The sequence below is a fragment of the Pezoporus wallicus genome, unplaced genomic scaffold (genome assembly GCF_028554395.1).
Source record: "Pezoporus wallicus isolate ANWC-B61680 ecotype Strahan unplaced genomic scaffold, APGP_CSIRO_Pwel_v1 contig_6401, whole genome shotgun sequence".
In the NCBI taxonomy this organism is placed as follows: domain Eukaryota; kingdom Metazoa; phylum Chordata; class Aves; order Psittaciformes; family Psittacidae; genus Pezoporus; species Pezoporus wallicus.
In genome coordinates this window covers 1,189,843-1,203,643 of record NW_026638608.1, presented here as the reverse complement: position 1 = coordinate 1,203,643, position 13,801 = coordinate 1,189,843, and the positions used below count along the sequence as shown (strand labels likewise).

The following is a 13,801-nucleotide window of genomic DNA, read 5'->3' as shown; positions in this document are numbered from 1 at the left end:
GAAATTTGCTTTAGTGTGATTCAGGTGATACAGTGGGTGTTCAGAAAGTGCAGAATTTACAGCCTAGCAACTCTGAATTCATAGCTGAAATAAGTATTTGAACTTTTAGGGTTTTTTCCCAAATCACAATTTCAGCTCTGCCACTTCCAGTTAAATATGTAACACATGCTCTAAAGATTTTCCAACATGTTTCATAATAAGTTAGTTAATAAATGCACTTGCCACATTATGTTACAGGGTTATCTGTGACTTTAATCCTTTATTGAGAATGCCTTAATTACAAATAAAAATATATTTATGTATAAAATCCCTGCATGTAAAATACCCCTTACTTTGCTATTGACATCATGAAGGAAACAAAGTGACATTTTCAGAATGAGTATTTTGATAGACAGTCTTGTAATGGGAAACAAAGTTTCAGAAAATGCAGATGTGCAGTGAACTGCTTTTAAATCTGAATTTGTGTCATATAAATACTCAGCCTCTTCACTTGGCTTTTGCTTCTTATGTTTTCATCCTTCATAGCTACCCTGCTTTTGGCAGCTATGAGATCCTGTTGCAGCAGTGGAGCTCTCCGTCTGTATTAGCTTAAACAGCTTTGTTTCTTTATCTTTCAGTTTTGTTGAAGTATTTAAACTCTGGGTACCAAATATTGAAGAGTCAATATTGTTACACCTATCTGTGCACTTCAGAACACTTAGCATGCTCTCAAGTTCATGTTTTATGCATAAGCTCACGATTCGTATTTGGATAACCAAACCAGTAAGACGCTAAATGTCAGTTACAAGCCCTTTGAAGAACTGTTTTTATTTAGCTAACTAAGCCTGCTCTGAAATAAATCTGGGGCAGTTCACTGGTAGTGAATGAACTACCTACCTGAAACCACAGGGGTTAACAAAGTACTCTACTGTCCTGTAGTACACATACCTGTTAATTAGTAACATAGCTAATACAATCTCTCCAAATCAAACATCCTGAATTTAGACTTGGGGCATAAAAATTCCCCCATCAGCAGCGCTCTGGTGACTGACTTCTGATCACAAGGCCTTATCCATAACAGGTTTGTACTTTTTTTCTGTGATTCTACTGGGTGCCACTAATGTGCTGGTTCTACTACTCATAAATTGCATCCTAATTTTTACTCATTTTGCAGTGTATTCCAGCTTCACCAATTATAAGCAAAATATGAGACACTGAAAATTTCTTGTCAGATACTTTTTGTTCAGGACTTCTTAAAAGCTGTTGCATGTAAATATGTTAGCATCTGTTTGTGCAAAGGAGGACTTTTAATTCTACTAATATTACTTACTGAATGCTTTCCAGCTACTTATCCAGTACATCAAAAACTGATGATAGAAGAAAATTTTTCTCTTTAGCAAAAAGTTTTATAATGCTTAAAGTAGATTCCTATTATCTCCACCACTAAGTAACAATGTCTTTCTACTGTTATTACACAGTTCTAGAAATTGAACAGTTCCTTTTCCTAACACCATGGCAGAGGTGCAGGATGTCTGTCTTAAGTGCAAAAGAAAATTGTGCTAGCTTTACATCAGTATTGATTTTTCTACTCGCTTCAACCCAGACAGGACTGGAGATCAGGACTTGTAGGAAATTGTGATGGATGAAATCTGAAGTAAGTGGCTATTCCTTACACTTTAGAGCACTCCTCAGCAAAGTGATTAAATGCATGTAAACCATTAAAGAATTAAGAATGGGCCGCTAACAGTTTCACTTGATGTCTGAATACAGTAACTCCAATTTAAGCCCAATATTTACACTGTAGCATAAGAGCTAGAAAATGAGTTCCTGCCTTTTTACTTGTATTCCCCCTTCTTAATTGATTTCAGCTCTTCTTAGAAGGTCTCTGAACTAATGCCAATGGCAAAATTTGGCTCAAATCATGATTCAGCGTTTTAGTTATAATCCAGTATACACTGTCAGATATTTACATTTACACACAAAATGCATGCTATTAGTGTAGATGCTCATTTTCTGCACTGGCTGAAGTTTAAAGTTTATATTTGGAATGGCTCCTACAGAAACTGGCACATGGGGGTGGCATAATGCTCAGAGGTTTTGGCAAAAAGCAAGACTTGTAAGTACAAATAAAATATCTTCACTTCTAGGGCAACACAGAGCTCTGAGCAATCTCTGAGGATTTAGCCAAAAGAGATTAAGTTTGTGGGACAAGGGAACAACACTAATAACTATGATTCAAAACCGAATGCAGTGGCATAAATGCTGTATTTGTGTAAGGTGAATTTGGGTAAATGTGTTTCATTCCTACAACACAGACCTGATGAGCCAGCTAGGCTTTTTTTGTAATTTAATAGTGGTTTTAAATTAATATTTTTTCCTTCCATAACACCCTGCTGAGCCTCAAATCCCTAGATTTTGGATGAAGATCAGCCCTTGATGCTTTGACAGAGAAACAGGTATTCTCTTTTTTCCCCTCCTGTTTCTGTTTAGCTAAACCTGTGCATGTAGTACCAAGTGTTAAAGTTCATAAATTTGGTGCTGCTTTTTTTCTCATGTGTTTAATTTGAAAATAAGCTCAGAGCGAATTAGGCTCTGGGGCCGTATTTTAAAACTGCTGTCAAATGTGCAATGTTGAGGAAAAAAAAACAACCAACAACAAACAAAAACCAACCAAACACCAAAACCAGACACACAATGCAAAATTAGATACATCATGAGGAAAAAAAGGTAAAGACAGCATTGTAATATAGTCCTATCAATGTCTATAAAGCCTCCCTTGTTTAAGATCCCACTGCAGTTCAGGAGCAAGGTCTCTGCAGGGGCAGTCCTGAGATAAGCAGCCAGCTGCCATGCAGGCTGCACAGGAAAGGGCCAGGAGCATCAGGTGTGGATGTCAGCTGTCTGTGTAGATGAACAGAATGTCTTCATCAGTGCCATAACTTGTCCTGGCTTCCTCAAAGTTACTGATGCTGGTGCAGCACGTTCCTGTTCAGGAGGAACAAAATGTTACTAAGAATTCAGAATTTGCCTGTGAAAGGCTCTTATACTGGGGTTAGCAGCCTCTACAAAGAAAAATAACTAGCATACAGACTAAACCTATCAGCTTAGGTTACAGCTTTACTCATTGGTTTCATTTTGACGCACCATGAAGCAAGCTTTACATGTAAATGCAGAACTAGGGGCCTGCTTCAGTGGTGGCCTTGGCAATGCCAGATTAACGGTTGGGTTTGGTGATCTGAAAGTTCTGTTCCAACCTCAACAATTCTTGATTCTGTGATCTTTTCAGCTCAAAGCCAGTGCTCATGGAAGTAATGCTGTAAATAGGTATTAAATTGCCCATTCTGTTATATTCTGCACATAGGAACAGTTCAGCATCTCTCACAAACCCAGCTGAGAGCCAAACACGTTTGCTAGAATGAGTATATCAATTCCTCAAGTAAATCACAGCACAAATACAGCACTGATATAATTAATGTGGCAAAACCCCTTCTGACAAATTGGTTAGCAATGCTTGAGCATAGGCACACTGTTAGAGGAGGTCCAGCAGGTCCAGCTGTAGCTCTGTATTACAGACATGTCACTAAAATGATGGCTGATAATCCACCCAAAAGGAACAGGCTACTCACGGTCAGCATAGGCAGGGTTGTTGTAGTAAATACTCCCTGAGGCTTTGTTGTAGCCACATAGCACAATGAAATGGCCCTGGTAGTCAGGATTCCTGCAGAAGCACTTCTGTCCAATGGGGAGGAAGCAGCAGTATTTGACAGGACTTGAGCAAAGGTCACATAACAGCAGGACGGCGTTCACTAGGACAATGGCTACGTGACCTTGAGACAGGTGGTTCTGAATGTCTTGAACAGTTACTGTGCTGCAGAAAAAAGATCAGGCATGCTTAAGTTCAGGGAAGAGACTGGTACACAATGAAGTGTGTGGTGATGGACAGTACTTAAGACATGCAGCTGGCGTGTTTTGTCACAGATACAGCTTTTTGCTGTTAAACCCAGCCAGCTTTGCTACAAAGCCTGACAAAACCTGTGTCATTCAAGGCCCATTGATCTCACTGTTGCTGCTGAAGTGCAGAACAAGAGCTCTGGGTTCTGCAGTAACATCAGTGGTATCTCTGAATGTATCAGATGCCCCAGAGAAGAGTTTTAAAGGAGCTGGCAACTCAGTCGGTAACCTGAGAGACTTCTGTTGTGGGAAAATCATAAAGCAAATGTTCTCTCCTGCTCCTAGAAAAGCTTATCTCTTAAGTACCAAATCTTTATTGGCTGAGTGGTTAAAGATTGTACAATCACTAACCAAATTAAGACGTGCCCAAATCTGCCTCTGTCACACAGGAATACACTTCTCCCAGTCGCAGTTTTGGACTACCTGATGCTCTTGAGGCTTTATTGCTATAGTACCTCCCACAGAAAATGAGTATTATCCAAATATAACTTCATCTGTTAAAAGCTGTCCCTCACTGGGGCACGTGCAGTCCATATGCATTAGAAGCTCATTCTTTGGATACATTCTAGATGTCCAGGCTGTGTGCACTACCTAACTGAACTCATGCTTTTTAATCTTTTCCAGTGTCACTTTTTGACACTCCAGCCTCAGTACTGTGTCTACACAGGCAGACGTGCTCTCTGTCCTTGCCTTGATCCAGGCCATGATCTTAAGATGGCTAACGCAGGATGGACTGACTGAACCTTCTGTCCTGTCACAACTCGAGTTAAATAGATGGTGCCAAAAAGACTGTGTGTGTGTTAAAAAGGACACTGAAAACTCTGCTCAGTGCAAGTTGCATTACAGCATTCAAAAGCTGTTGTGGCTGCCCTGCACTCTCTCTTCTTTTCCTGATCATTTACCCTTCTTTGACAAGAGATCCAAATCCAGCTTCACTATAAAAAGGGATGCAACTCAAACTGAACATGGACACATTGTAATTTCCCATGTAGAACGTCACTGTCAGCTGTGAAACAATTCTGCGGTTTTTCCTCCTCCCCTGGGTTTGCAGTTCCTTCATAGAGGTTCCTTATTTCACCCTCCTCTTGGCAAAAGCTTGTTTGCAAGCTTTTTCTTTGCGTGTTTGTCTAGGAAGAGAGAGCTGTAATGTCTGCATAGCTCTGGGAACAATGGGTTGTGTGCCCACATAGCACTCTCCTTACTTCTAGCAATGGCCAATTAGAGTGCTGCAGGCACCCCAGTAGGGTAATTTTAATGGATAATCCGCTTCAAAACATAAACAATAGCCAAGTTGTCGTGGAACTGTAAAAATCCAGTCAGGATTTTCAAATAGTAATTCTGTGTCAGCTCTTTTTCTTCAAACTTCAGTATTAACTCTTGATGTCCACATTATTTTTTTTGAGATGGATTTATTAGAAAGACTGTAATTCACCCCCTCAAAAAAAGGCTCAGGGCTTGATTTCAGTCTCTTTAGTTTGACTCCAAGTAAAAGATAGGGCCCACAGACTCTCCAAAGAGAAAGGAAAGAAAACAATAGGCTTACCACTTCTCCACCAGCACCTTGCAGGCTTTGGCTTGTGCAAAGAGCTGATTCACTCGATTCTCTTCTGTGTCAAAGTGCTTCCTGTAAAATGACTGTGGAGATAATAAAAGTTATGAACTGGAATGATGTTTTCCTTAGGTAATCCACCACTTAAATCCCTGCTAGCAAGGGCCTGCATAAGCTGGGGATCTGGCTATGGAATAAGAGATCTCTCCCTTAGTTAACCGGTAAGAGGAAAAGGATTCCTGCTCTAATTTGTTTAAATTCACTCCTGGTCAGTTATTGTAATTTCATCCAGTGGCTGTTCAGCTGCCTACATGAAAGAAGCCTGCCTGGTTCATACTGGGCAGGAGCTTGCATTAGAAAAGCCATTGCTACTATGGGCCCTCACTGGCCCACTTGCTGGCAGTTTTGAAGAGGCTGAGTTCCCCTCTCACCTCTAGAGGTGGTTCTTCCAGGTCAGGGCTGAGGCACGGTGGTGGGGAAGGGGTGGAAGCTAGCACTGCTGCTGCCCAGGCTGTACCTGTTCTGTAGATAGACAAAGGGCTTCAGTCTCCAGGCTGTCAAGTAAGTGGAACCTTTCATGAGCACTACATGAAAACTTTTCCAAAATTCATGTTATGGAATCAAAGATGTGAAGTATGCGGGTTTGTATCCAGCATCGCCTTTGGAACTGATGTGGCAACAGGCAAACCTTGTTTACAGGGATTGTGGTTGATTGTCAGTAACACAGCAGAGCTTTTACAATGTGACACACAGGGCTTTTAAAGTTCTGCTGTCTCCTAGTACATGAGAATACTAACCTGATTTTTGTAGCCCTTGTCCACTCCAAGTGTCTGGGTGCAAAACTTATGCTTGACACCAAAGTGCCGCATTAGGTAGGCCAGGTCAATAGTCCAGATACTCTTTGTTAACTGGAGTTCCTGGATGGCTTTCTGAAATTCATCATTGTCCCAGTGATTCAGGTACCTGTGGTATTAGGAAAGGCAGGGAAGGGAAGCACAGATCTTAGGAGAAGCAAAATGTGCCCTGTAGCCCAAGCTTCCACATCACAGGACGTGAAACCTGAAACAATGGGCTTGGCTAAGAAATACCAAAAAGAAAACAACCCACAAAGGAGCCACAGATTTAAGGGAAGGGAAGGGTGTAGGGAATATTTAACTGGATTTATTGCTGACTTTTTAAAATTGGAAATGTATGTGTATCTTGACTGATTTATAATGACAGAAGTGTATAGGTGCTGTACAATAGGCAAGCTATTCTGAGCAAGCATAGAACTCTGTCCTGAAGGGCTTACAGTCTAAATGTACAAGCATATTAGAGCAAACACAGAAGTGTTAAAGACTAAAACTTGCTTCACGCAATAGATGGATTTCAAAAGGAGGAACTGTAAAGGAAGTCAGTAAATATTCAAAGGAAGCTTTGTCTTAGGCACTGGTGGAACAAAAGGCAACAAAGGGTAGATGAAGTCAGGAGAAAGGTTGGGACAGGCTGCAAAGGGGTAGGGAAAGGCAGTTACAGAGAGTTCTAGAAGTCAGAAAACAAATGGAAGTAAATGGAAAAAAAAAAGGGACTGGAATTGAGGACACAGGGTAAACGAGGCCGTATCAGCAGGGTGAGAAGATTAATCTTGGAAGCTTGAGTTTTGGACAGACTGGAGTGGCAAAGAGGTAAAGGGAATAGAGGCAGAGGTTACAGTAGTCAAGATGGGAAATTACCAGCACACGGACTAACGTCTTGGCAGAAGGGATGGAGAGAAATGAAAATCTTCTGCTTCATATCTACTAAGTGGACATCTAAATAGGTATTTCTCCTGCACCTAAGCTCATGTTCCTCTGTGGAAGGAAAGAGGAGTTCAGCAGGACAGCTACCAGTTCAAAAAAAGAAAACCAAAACAAAACCAAAAACCACCCCAAAGGGCAATACAGTGCATTGTTTTGAGTTGAATCTACTGGAACAAAAACATTCACCCACGGACTGGGGGCTCAGCAGGACAGAGAAAGTATGTACTCGTAAACTGGGCTATGCCTACCCATCATTTGGGAATAACAGAAAGGAGGCAGGTGAATTGCTATGCTATGCATCTGGTCTGAATTCTAACAGCAGGAAAGAGGAATAACTTTTTATCAGCTTATGCATGCTGACCTGTACAGTTCTTACAGGTATTTTGCATCTTTCAGAACTGGCAGTTATTCAAAAGGGTCTGAAGTTAAGCTTAGTTTAAATTTTCCCTTGCTCCTGCTGGAAAGCTGTGCCAGGCCCAGCAGCAGTAATTCTCTGAGGGTACCTGAGAGTATGTATGTACTCTTGTAAGACTAAATTCAACTCACAGCTGCTTCAACACACCTCCCTAGACATTGCTTCCCACTACCCCCATCCGATGGGATGGCACTTCCCACCCATTCAAGCCAAGAGAGTCACTTACTGCAGCACCATCCTGGAGCAGGCCAACCCACAATCCCAGTGGTAGAGCTGCTGAATGACTGGCACTTTCAGCTGGATGCAGTCAACTGCAGTGAAAACACCCCAGCGTGAGTAAAACACAGAAAATGTCAGTGCAGACAAGAATGGGGTTTCCATACCTTGGCATTCAAACACAGCTTGTCCTCAGCACTATGGTTGTGGAAACTTGGGTTTTTTTACTTTATGTGATTGGCAGTAAGTAAAGTATGTTTTTACTTTATGTGATTGGCAGATATTTGTGTCTTTCTGAGAGGAATGTAGGTTTGGTACTTATGTACAGTTAAGTGGTTTAATCTTGTACTCCTTTATTGTTCCATGCCTGGATTGCTCTGCTGTATGATACACCCCCTTCTCCTTTGGAAGTTTCATGTTATTCCTGGTGGGGTGATATCCCACCAGCCCACACTATGAAGCTGTATCCCCTCCTAAATAATAGTAGGTAAGGCACAGGTATTAGTTCTTTCTCTTCTGTCTGAATCTATTTCTGTGCCACAAAAGGAGTTAAACCAAACTGTGAGAAAACAGACATAACCAAGATCTCCAGGTACTGATTTCCCACCAGCCCCGCAGATTTGAGCCTTTTCTGCAGCTGTCTTTTTCCTCAGGGACTGCAATTTGCTTTGAGTGATTCCAGGTTAACAAAGCTCACAAATGGCACCAGTTGCCTTTTGTATTAACTCCCTCAACAAAGGGAGAGGGGAGGAAGAACAATCTCTACCAAAAAGTCCCAGAATACCATAACTCCATCCCTCTGCCACAGTTCTTATTTTTATAGGGTTGGCAGCGTGGTGGCTTCCATTGCAGAAATGCCCTTGCACTCGACAGGCTTGAAGAGCTCTGCCTATTAGTGCTGCTTCAGCATCAATCCAAGTGAGTTACTCATAAAGGGTTTTTCTCACCTTTGATCTAGAGAAGACCTTTGAAAAGTTTTGGTAACACAAGGCCAGCTACATTTTAGGATAGGAATAAAACCGCATTTGACATCATGTGGACTGCTCTAGTTTTGATGCAATTTTATAACTAAAATGTTTTAGGTAATGTTGCTTGTAATCTTTTGTTACTTTTAACAAAGCTACCGACCTACAGCAGGGACAAGCCAATTCCAGCCTCTTTCCAAATATGTTTTCATGGTTGTGCCAGTGTTTAATGTTGACTTTGAAGTCTGGCACACCATTGGTACATTCAGTTGTTTTGATTAATCTAGTTAAGTATCCGAAAGAAAAAATGAAAACCCAGTTCCCAGATTCTCCTCAAACCAGGATCTCTTGAGTATTTTGTTGTTATTTTTTCTTGGCGTGTGTCACGGTTTAACCCCAGATGGCAACCGAGTACCACGCACGATTCTGTCCCCTTTCTGTAATTACCCAAGATTTCTGTTATTATTGTCAAGTGCCAAGTTTCACTGAAGAGGTGCGTATTTTCTATCTGAAGAATTAAAAGGGTAATAACTTTTAACTTTCTTGTCTATTCAGCTTCCAGTCACCCTGTTTCCCAACACACCCAGGCTTCTTCAGTGATGCCCGTGGACTGTCCTAAGATAAGACAAGCCCGTGTGTGCTGTGGCCGTGAGTAACACCACCTCTCTGCTTCGCCAGCTCCTCGGCGCAGCGAACTTGGAGCGAACTTACCGGAGCCGGTAATTCTACATTGCTGCTGGCGAAACCCGCGGCTTCGCGGCTCCGGGAGGGCGGAGGCCGGCCGGGCCTCCGAAGCGACCACAGCAGCCGCTGATCCGCGGGGTGGGCCGGGCCGGGCCAGGCCGAACCCAGGGCTGCCTTCCCGGCCCAAGTCGGTGCGCAGCCCATCCCGCCGCCCGGTTCCGGCCCCCAGTCCGGCGCGCCACTGACCTGGCGGCGGCTCCCCGTCCTCCCGGGGGCTCTTCATGGTGGCGGCGGCGGCGGCGGCGGCGGCTCCTGCCGCCCCCTCACCGCCGAGCCGGCCCGCGCCACGGAGCGGCCCAAGGCCCCGGCATGCTTCGGCGCGGCGCTGGCTCCTCCCGGCCGCGGAGGCGGGGGCTGCGGGGGACCGGGCCCCGGGGCGTCTGCCCCGCGCCGTGGCGGCGGTGTTGGGGGTGGTCGTCGGGCGCGCGGGTGGGTATGAGCATGACACGGCGGGCGGGGGACGCGGGCGCGGCCTGAGGCGGGTGGGGGAACCCGGGGCGCGGCGACGGCCAGCCCTGCCCCGGGGCGGATCCCCGCCGCTGAGGGAGCTGCCCCCGCCCGGCTGGAACAGGCAGCACCGGAACGCGGTGTTCGGTCGGGTGGGAAGGGAAGGAAAGAGATGGGATGCGTCCGCCCCGCCACCTTCCGGTTCCGGCGCGCGGTGCACGGCGGGACGCTGGAGGAGCCATTAGGGGTGAGCGCGGGCCCGCACTGAGGTGGGTGCTGAGGAGAGGGGTTTGCGCGCACCCACCTGGGCCGTGTCGCTGCAGCCCCTTTGGGGCGCCCAGGCCTGAGGTGGGGAAGGCGCGGCGGGGTGGGGTGGCCACCGGCCGGGGAGGGGGGGGCTCCGCTCGGCTTCTTGCGGGGACGGAGCTCCCCCGGGCTGGGGCCCTTCTCTCCCCTGTGGTGGGGCTAGGGCTGGGGTGTGTGGGTGAAGGAGGCCCTGCCAGGGCTGGGGGGATGATGTGAGCTGGGCGTGGAGGAGCCCGAGCCTTGTGTGGGGTGAGCTGCGAGCGCGGCGGGGCAGGGTGGCTGCACCGTTATGTACCTGCGGCTGTTTCCGCGTGAGGTGTGCGCGGCTGTACCTGTGTTCCGTTACCTGATATTTGTAAGGGAGTTTTCTATACCTGGACAATATCCGCTTTTGCTCATCTCAAGTAATTTCTTCCCATGAGCATCTGTCTAAGCAAGCTCTATCAGTATATTATCAAAGCATACAGTGTGTTTGAGTAAGAGTGAAAATTATAATGAGAGAGATCATAGCTTGTGTAGGTAAAATCTAGTCTACAGCTTTCTTTGTAATCATGTCTCGTTTTTTCTTGTCTCAGGTGTAGAGCCACAGCACTGCAAGCATGTCAATCGGAGTGCCTATTAAAGTCCTACATGAGGCCGAAGGCCATATCGTGACATGTGAAACCAATACAGGAGAAGTTTACCGAGGCAAACTTATTGAAGCTGAAGACAACATGAATTGTCAGGTACACCTGCTTCAGGAGGATGAAGGGAGGGCTCTCTGCTCTGTGCCTGGAAAGGCTGATAGCTAGCTTGTAGGCAGCATGATTAAAAGACGGTTGCTTTTATTCTTAGGATAAAGCAAACCATTGCTGTGTGTATACTGTCTTACTGTAGTGAAATGGATTCAAGATTACTGAGTGCTCTGAAGAGGCCAGAGCTTATTCTTACCAGTTTTAGAGTTTAATTGGGCAGTTCTGTTAATAATATCAGGGTTCTTAAGGTTCTGTTCTGTGAACAGTGTTTCTGGTGGACTTCCTTATTTAAAGACACTGAGCATAAGAATAAGCAAACCTTGATTTAAGCAATTAAAGCTTTTTTTTATGCTTTAGTCATGACTTTAGTCATCTCAAGAGGACTTAATTTTGATTGACTTTAGGCAAGGTATTGTTGAAATCAAAATGTTTCCTTGGTAGGACTAGACTAGACTAAACAATCGGTTTTATTAAAACCGATTCAATATGAGAAAATTAACAAAGCTGATAAAGCTGAATCACCAACTGGGGAGAAAGCATAAGCCGTGGGTCTGCTTGAATAACAGCAGGTATAGGAGTATGTTTAAATGGCCCTGGATCCTTGCGTCACAACTGCAGATGAGAAAGCGTGGAAAGTCTGGCTTTGGTACTTGAATCCTGACTGTATATTCTGCAGGCAAGGGAAATAGGATCACAGACTATTAAGGGCCTCTGTGAGCACTGCCTTATTTTTACTTTCCAGATGTCCAACATAACGGTGACATACCGAGACGGGCGAGTGGCACAGCTGGAACAGGTCTACATCAGAGGCAGCAAGATACGGTTTCTCATTTTACCAGATATGTTGAAGAACGCTCCTATGCTAAAGAGCATGAAGAATAAAAACCAGGGCTCTGGAGCTGGGCGAGGAAAAGCAGCTATTCTCAAAGCTCAAGGTGTGTAGTTTGTTTATGGGTCCCTCTTCCCCATTTTGCTGTAGAAGACCTGGAAAACTCTCATTTCTATCACTGAGGGCATGTAAGCTGTGAGAAACGGAGATTAAGGGTTCATACAGGCACAGTTACAGGTTGGGCAGAGAAGAGATTCAGAGCAGCCCTGTGGAGAAGGACTTGGGGGTGTTGGTTGATGAGAAAATGAACATGAGCCAGCTTCAGTGTGCGCTCGCAGCCCAGAAAGCAACCGTATCCTGGGCTGCATCAAAAGGAGCGTGACCAGCAGGTCGAAGGAGGTGATCCTGCCCCTCTACTCTGCTCTCATGAGACCTCACCTGGAGTATTGTGTGCAGTTCTGGTGTCCTCAACATAAAAAGGACATGGAACTGTTGGAACAAGTCCAGAGGAGGCCACGAGGACGATCAGGGGACTGGAGCACCTCCTGTATGAAGACAGGCTGAGGAAGTTGGGGCTGTTCAGCCTGGAGAAGAGCAGGCTGCATGGAGACCTCATAGCAGCCTTCCAGTATCTGAAGGGGGCCTATAGGGATGCTGGAGAGGGACTCTTCATTAGGGACTGTAGTGATAGGACAAGGGGTAACGGGTTAAAACTTAAACAGGGGAAGTTTAGATTGGATATAAGGAGGAAATTCTTTCCTGTTAGGGTGGTGAGGCACTGGAATGGGTTGCCCAGGGAGGTTGTGAATGCTCCATCCCTGGTGGTGTTCGAGGCCAGGTTGGACAGAGCCTTGGGTGGCATGGTTTAGTGTGAGGTGTCCCTGCCCACGGCAGGGGGGTAGGAACTGGATGATCTTAAGGTCCTTTCCAACCCTAACTATTCTATGATTCTATGATACATTGTTTTTCTGCATATTTCATCTTATGGTGGGAGTCAAGACTCCCAACTGTTCAATTACCTGAATGTGTAATATCGATGCTACAATAATTTAGATACAGTGAGTATCCTTATTAAACAGGGGCTTTATATAAAATGTTGCCTTCTGTTTTCTAGTGATTGTGGCCACTAGCTGTTTGGAATATGTAGGGAAGGATTCAGGAGTTCTTGATAAGCTTTTCGAGGAAAACAAACTGATATTAAGATAGTACTTAACCTACTGAGAAGCTGTAATTACTAGCCATTCTGCAGCTCACTCTCATTTGTACCTCTCTTGGGAGAACAATGTAGTTATAACAAGATCGAGTAATAATTATGGGCTGCAAAGTCCTTATTTAATTTTAGCAAATGCAGTTAAGTTTGTATGGGGAAGTAAAATCTGCTGAAACATTCAGAGTTCTGTTGCAACACCTATGAAGAGTGTGGGTTTTAAATCTCTTGGGCATACAGATTTGTCTGTCATCTTAGAAGGAACACAAGTGCATAAGTATTCACTTCATCTGTTCTAAGCAGCAAGTCTGTGTAACCATTAGTTCTGGTTCTTATCACAAACTTTCTTGCTGTCACCGCACTTCCTGAACTTCATAGGACAGCCTCGTTTCCTTGCTTGTAAGCAAGAGACTGAGTGTTGCTTATGTTTTGTTTGCCAGTTAAGATGAATAAGCAGGTATGTCAAATTCATGTCATCCTTGATGTTTTCTTTCTTCAGTGGCTGCCAGAGGAAGAGGCCGTGGGATGGGCCGTGGCAACATCTTCCAGAAGCGAAGATAATTTTGGTCTTGAGCGACACTTTTTTTTCACTGGGGGTATTAACTTGGTTTCATGTGTATTGGTGTCAGTCTTGCTTAATAAATGTTTCTGACAAAAACTTGTCTGCTCTTGCATGGCAGC

The 13,801-nt window shown here is 44.7% G+C and overlaps 2 protein-coding genes across 4 annotated transcripts; one reads left to right on the top strand and one right to left on the bottom strand.

The window, feature by feature from the left end:
* Positions 1-239: 239 nt before the first annotated feature.
* Positions 240-8,079, bottom strand: GUCD1 (guanylyl cyclase domain containing 1). The gene is made up of 5 exons (XM_057411290.1): positions 7,899-8,079; positions 6,277-6,442; positions 5,474-5,565; positions 3,606-3,847; positions 240-2,964 (listed from the first exon to the last, which is right to left on the bottom strand). The coding sequence occupies exons 1-5, from the start codon at positions 8,051-8,053 to the stop codon at positions 2,873-2,875; spliced, it is 747 nt and encodes a 248-aa protein (XP_057267273.1). The 5' UTR covers positions 8,054-8,079; the 3' UTR covers positions 240-2,872.
* A 1,473-nt stretch (positions 8,080-9,552) lies between these two features.
* SNRPD3 (small nuclear ribonucleoprotein D3 polypeptide) lies at positions 9,553-13,801 on the top strand. Of its 3 annotated transcripts, none has more exons than XM_057411291.1 (4): positions 9,553-9,572; positions 10,926-11,075; positions 11,827-12,019; positions 13,620-13,801. In XM_057411291.1, exons 2-4 carry the CDS (start codon positions 10,950-10,952, stop codon positions 13,679-13,681), a joined length of 381 nt encoding a protein of 126 aa, XP_057267274.1. In that variant the 5' UTR covers positions 9,553-9,572; positions 10,926-10,949; the 3' UTR covers positions 13,682-13,801. The 3 variants fall into 3 exon arrangements, with proteins under 3 accessions (XP_057267274.1, XP_057267277.1, XP_057267276.1); XM_057411294.1 differs by lacking the exon at positions 9,553-9,572 and adding an exon at positions 9,934-10,026 and having other exon boundaries at positions 13,620-13,799; XM_057411293.1 differs by lacking the exon at positions 9,553-9,572 and adding an exon at positions 10,220-10,291 and having other exon boundaries at positions 13,620-13,798.

What these genes read in the sequence shown, in the direction of transcription:
- SNRPD3 (XM_057411291.1), top strand. Translation starts at nt 10,950, where the DNA reads ATGTCAATCGGAGTGCCTATTAAAGTCCTACATGAGGCCGAAGGCCAT. An exon ending in AAGACAACATGAATTGTCAG is followed by an intron (nt 11,076 to 11,826) that starts GTACACCTGCTT and finishes TTTACTTTCCAG; the next exon opens with ATGTCCAACATAACGGTGAC. An exon ending in AGCTATTCTCAAAGCTCAAG is followed by an intron (nt 12,020 to 13,619) that starts GTGTGTAGTTTG and finishes TTCTTTCTTCAG; the next exon opens with TGGCTGCCAGAGGAAGAGGC.
- GUCD1 (XM_057411290.1), bottom strand. Translation starts at nt 8,053, where the DNA reads ATGGAAACCCCATTCTTGTCTGCACTGACATTTTCTGTGTTTTACTCA. An exon ending in AAGGTGCTGGTGGAGAAGTG is followed by an intron (nt 3,848 to 5,473) that starts GTAAGCCTATTG and finishes TTTTTTCTGCAG; the next exon opens with CACAGTAACTGTTCAAGACA. An exon ending in CAACCCTGCCTATGCTGACC is followed by an intron (nt 2,965 to 3,605) that starts GTGAGTAGCCTG and finishes CCTCCTGAACAG; the next exon opens with GAACGTGCTGCACCAGCATC.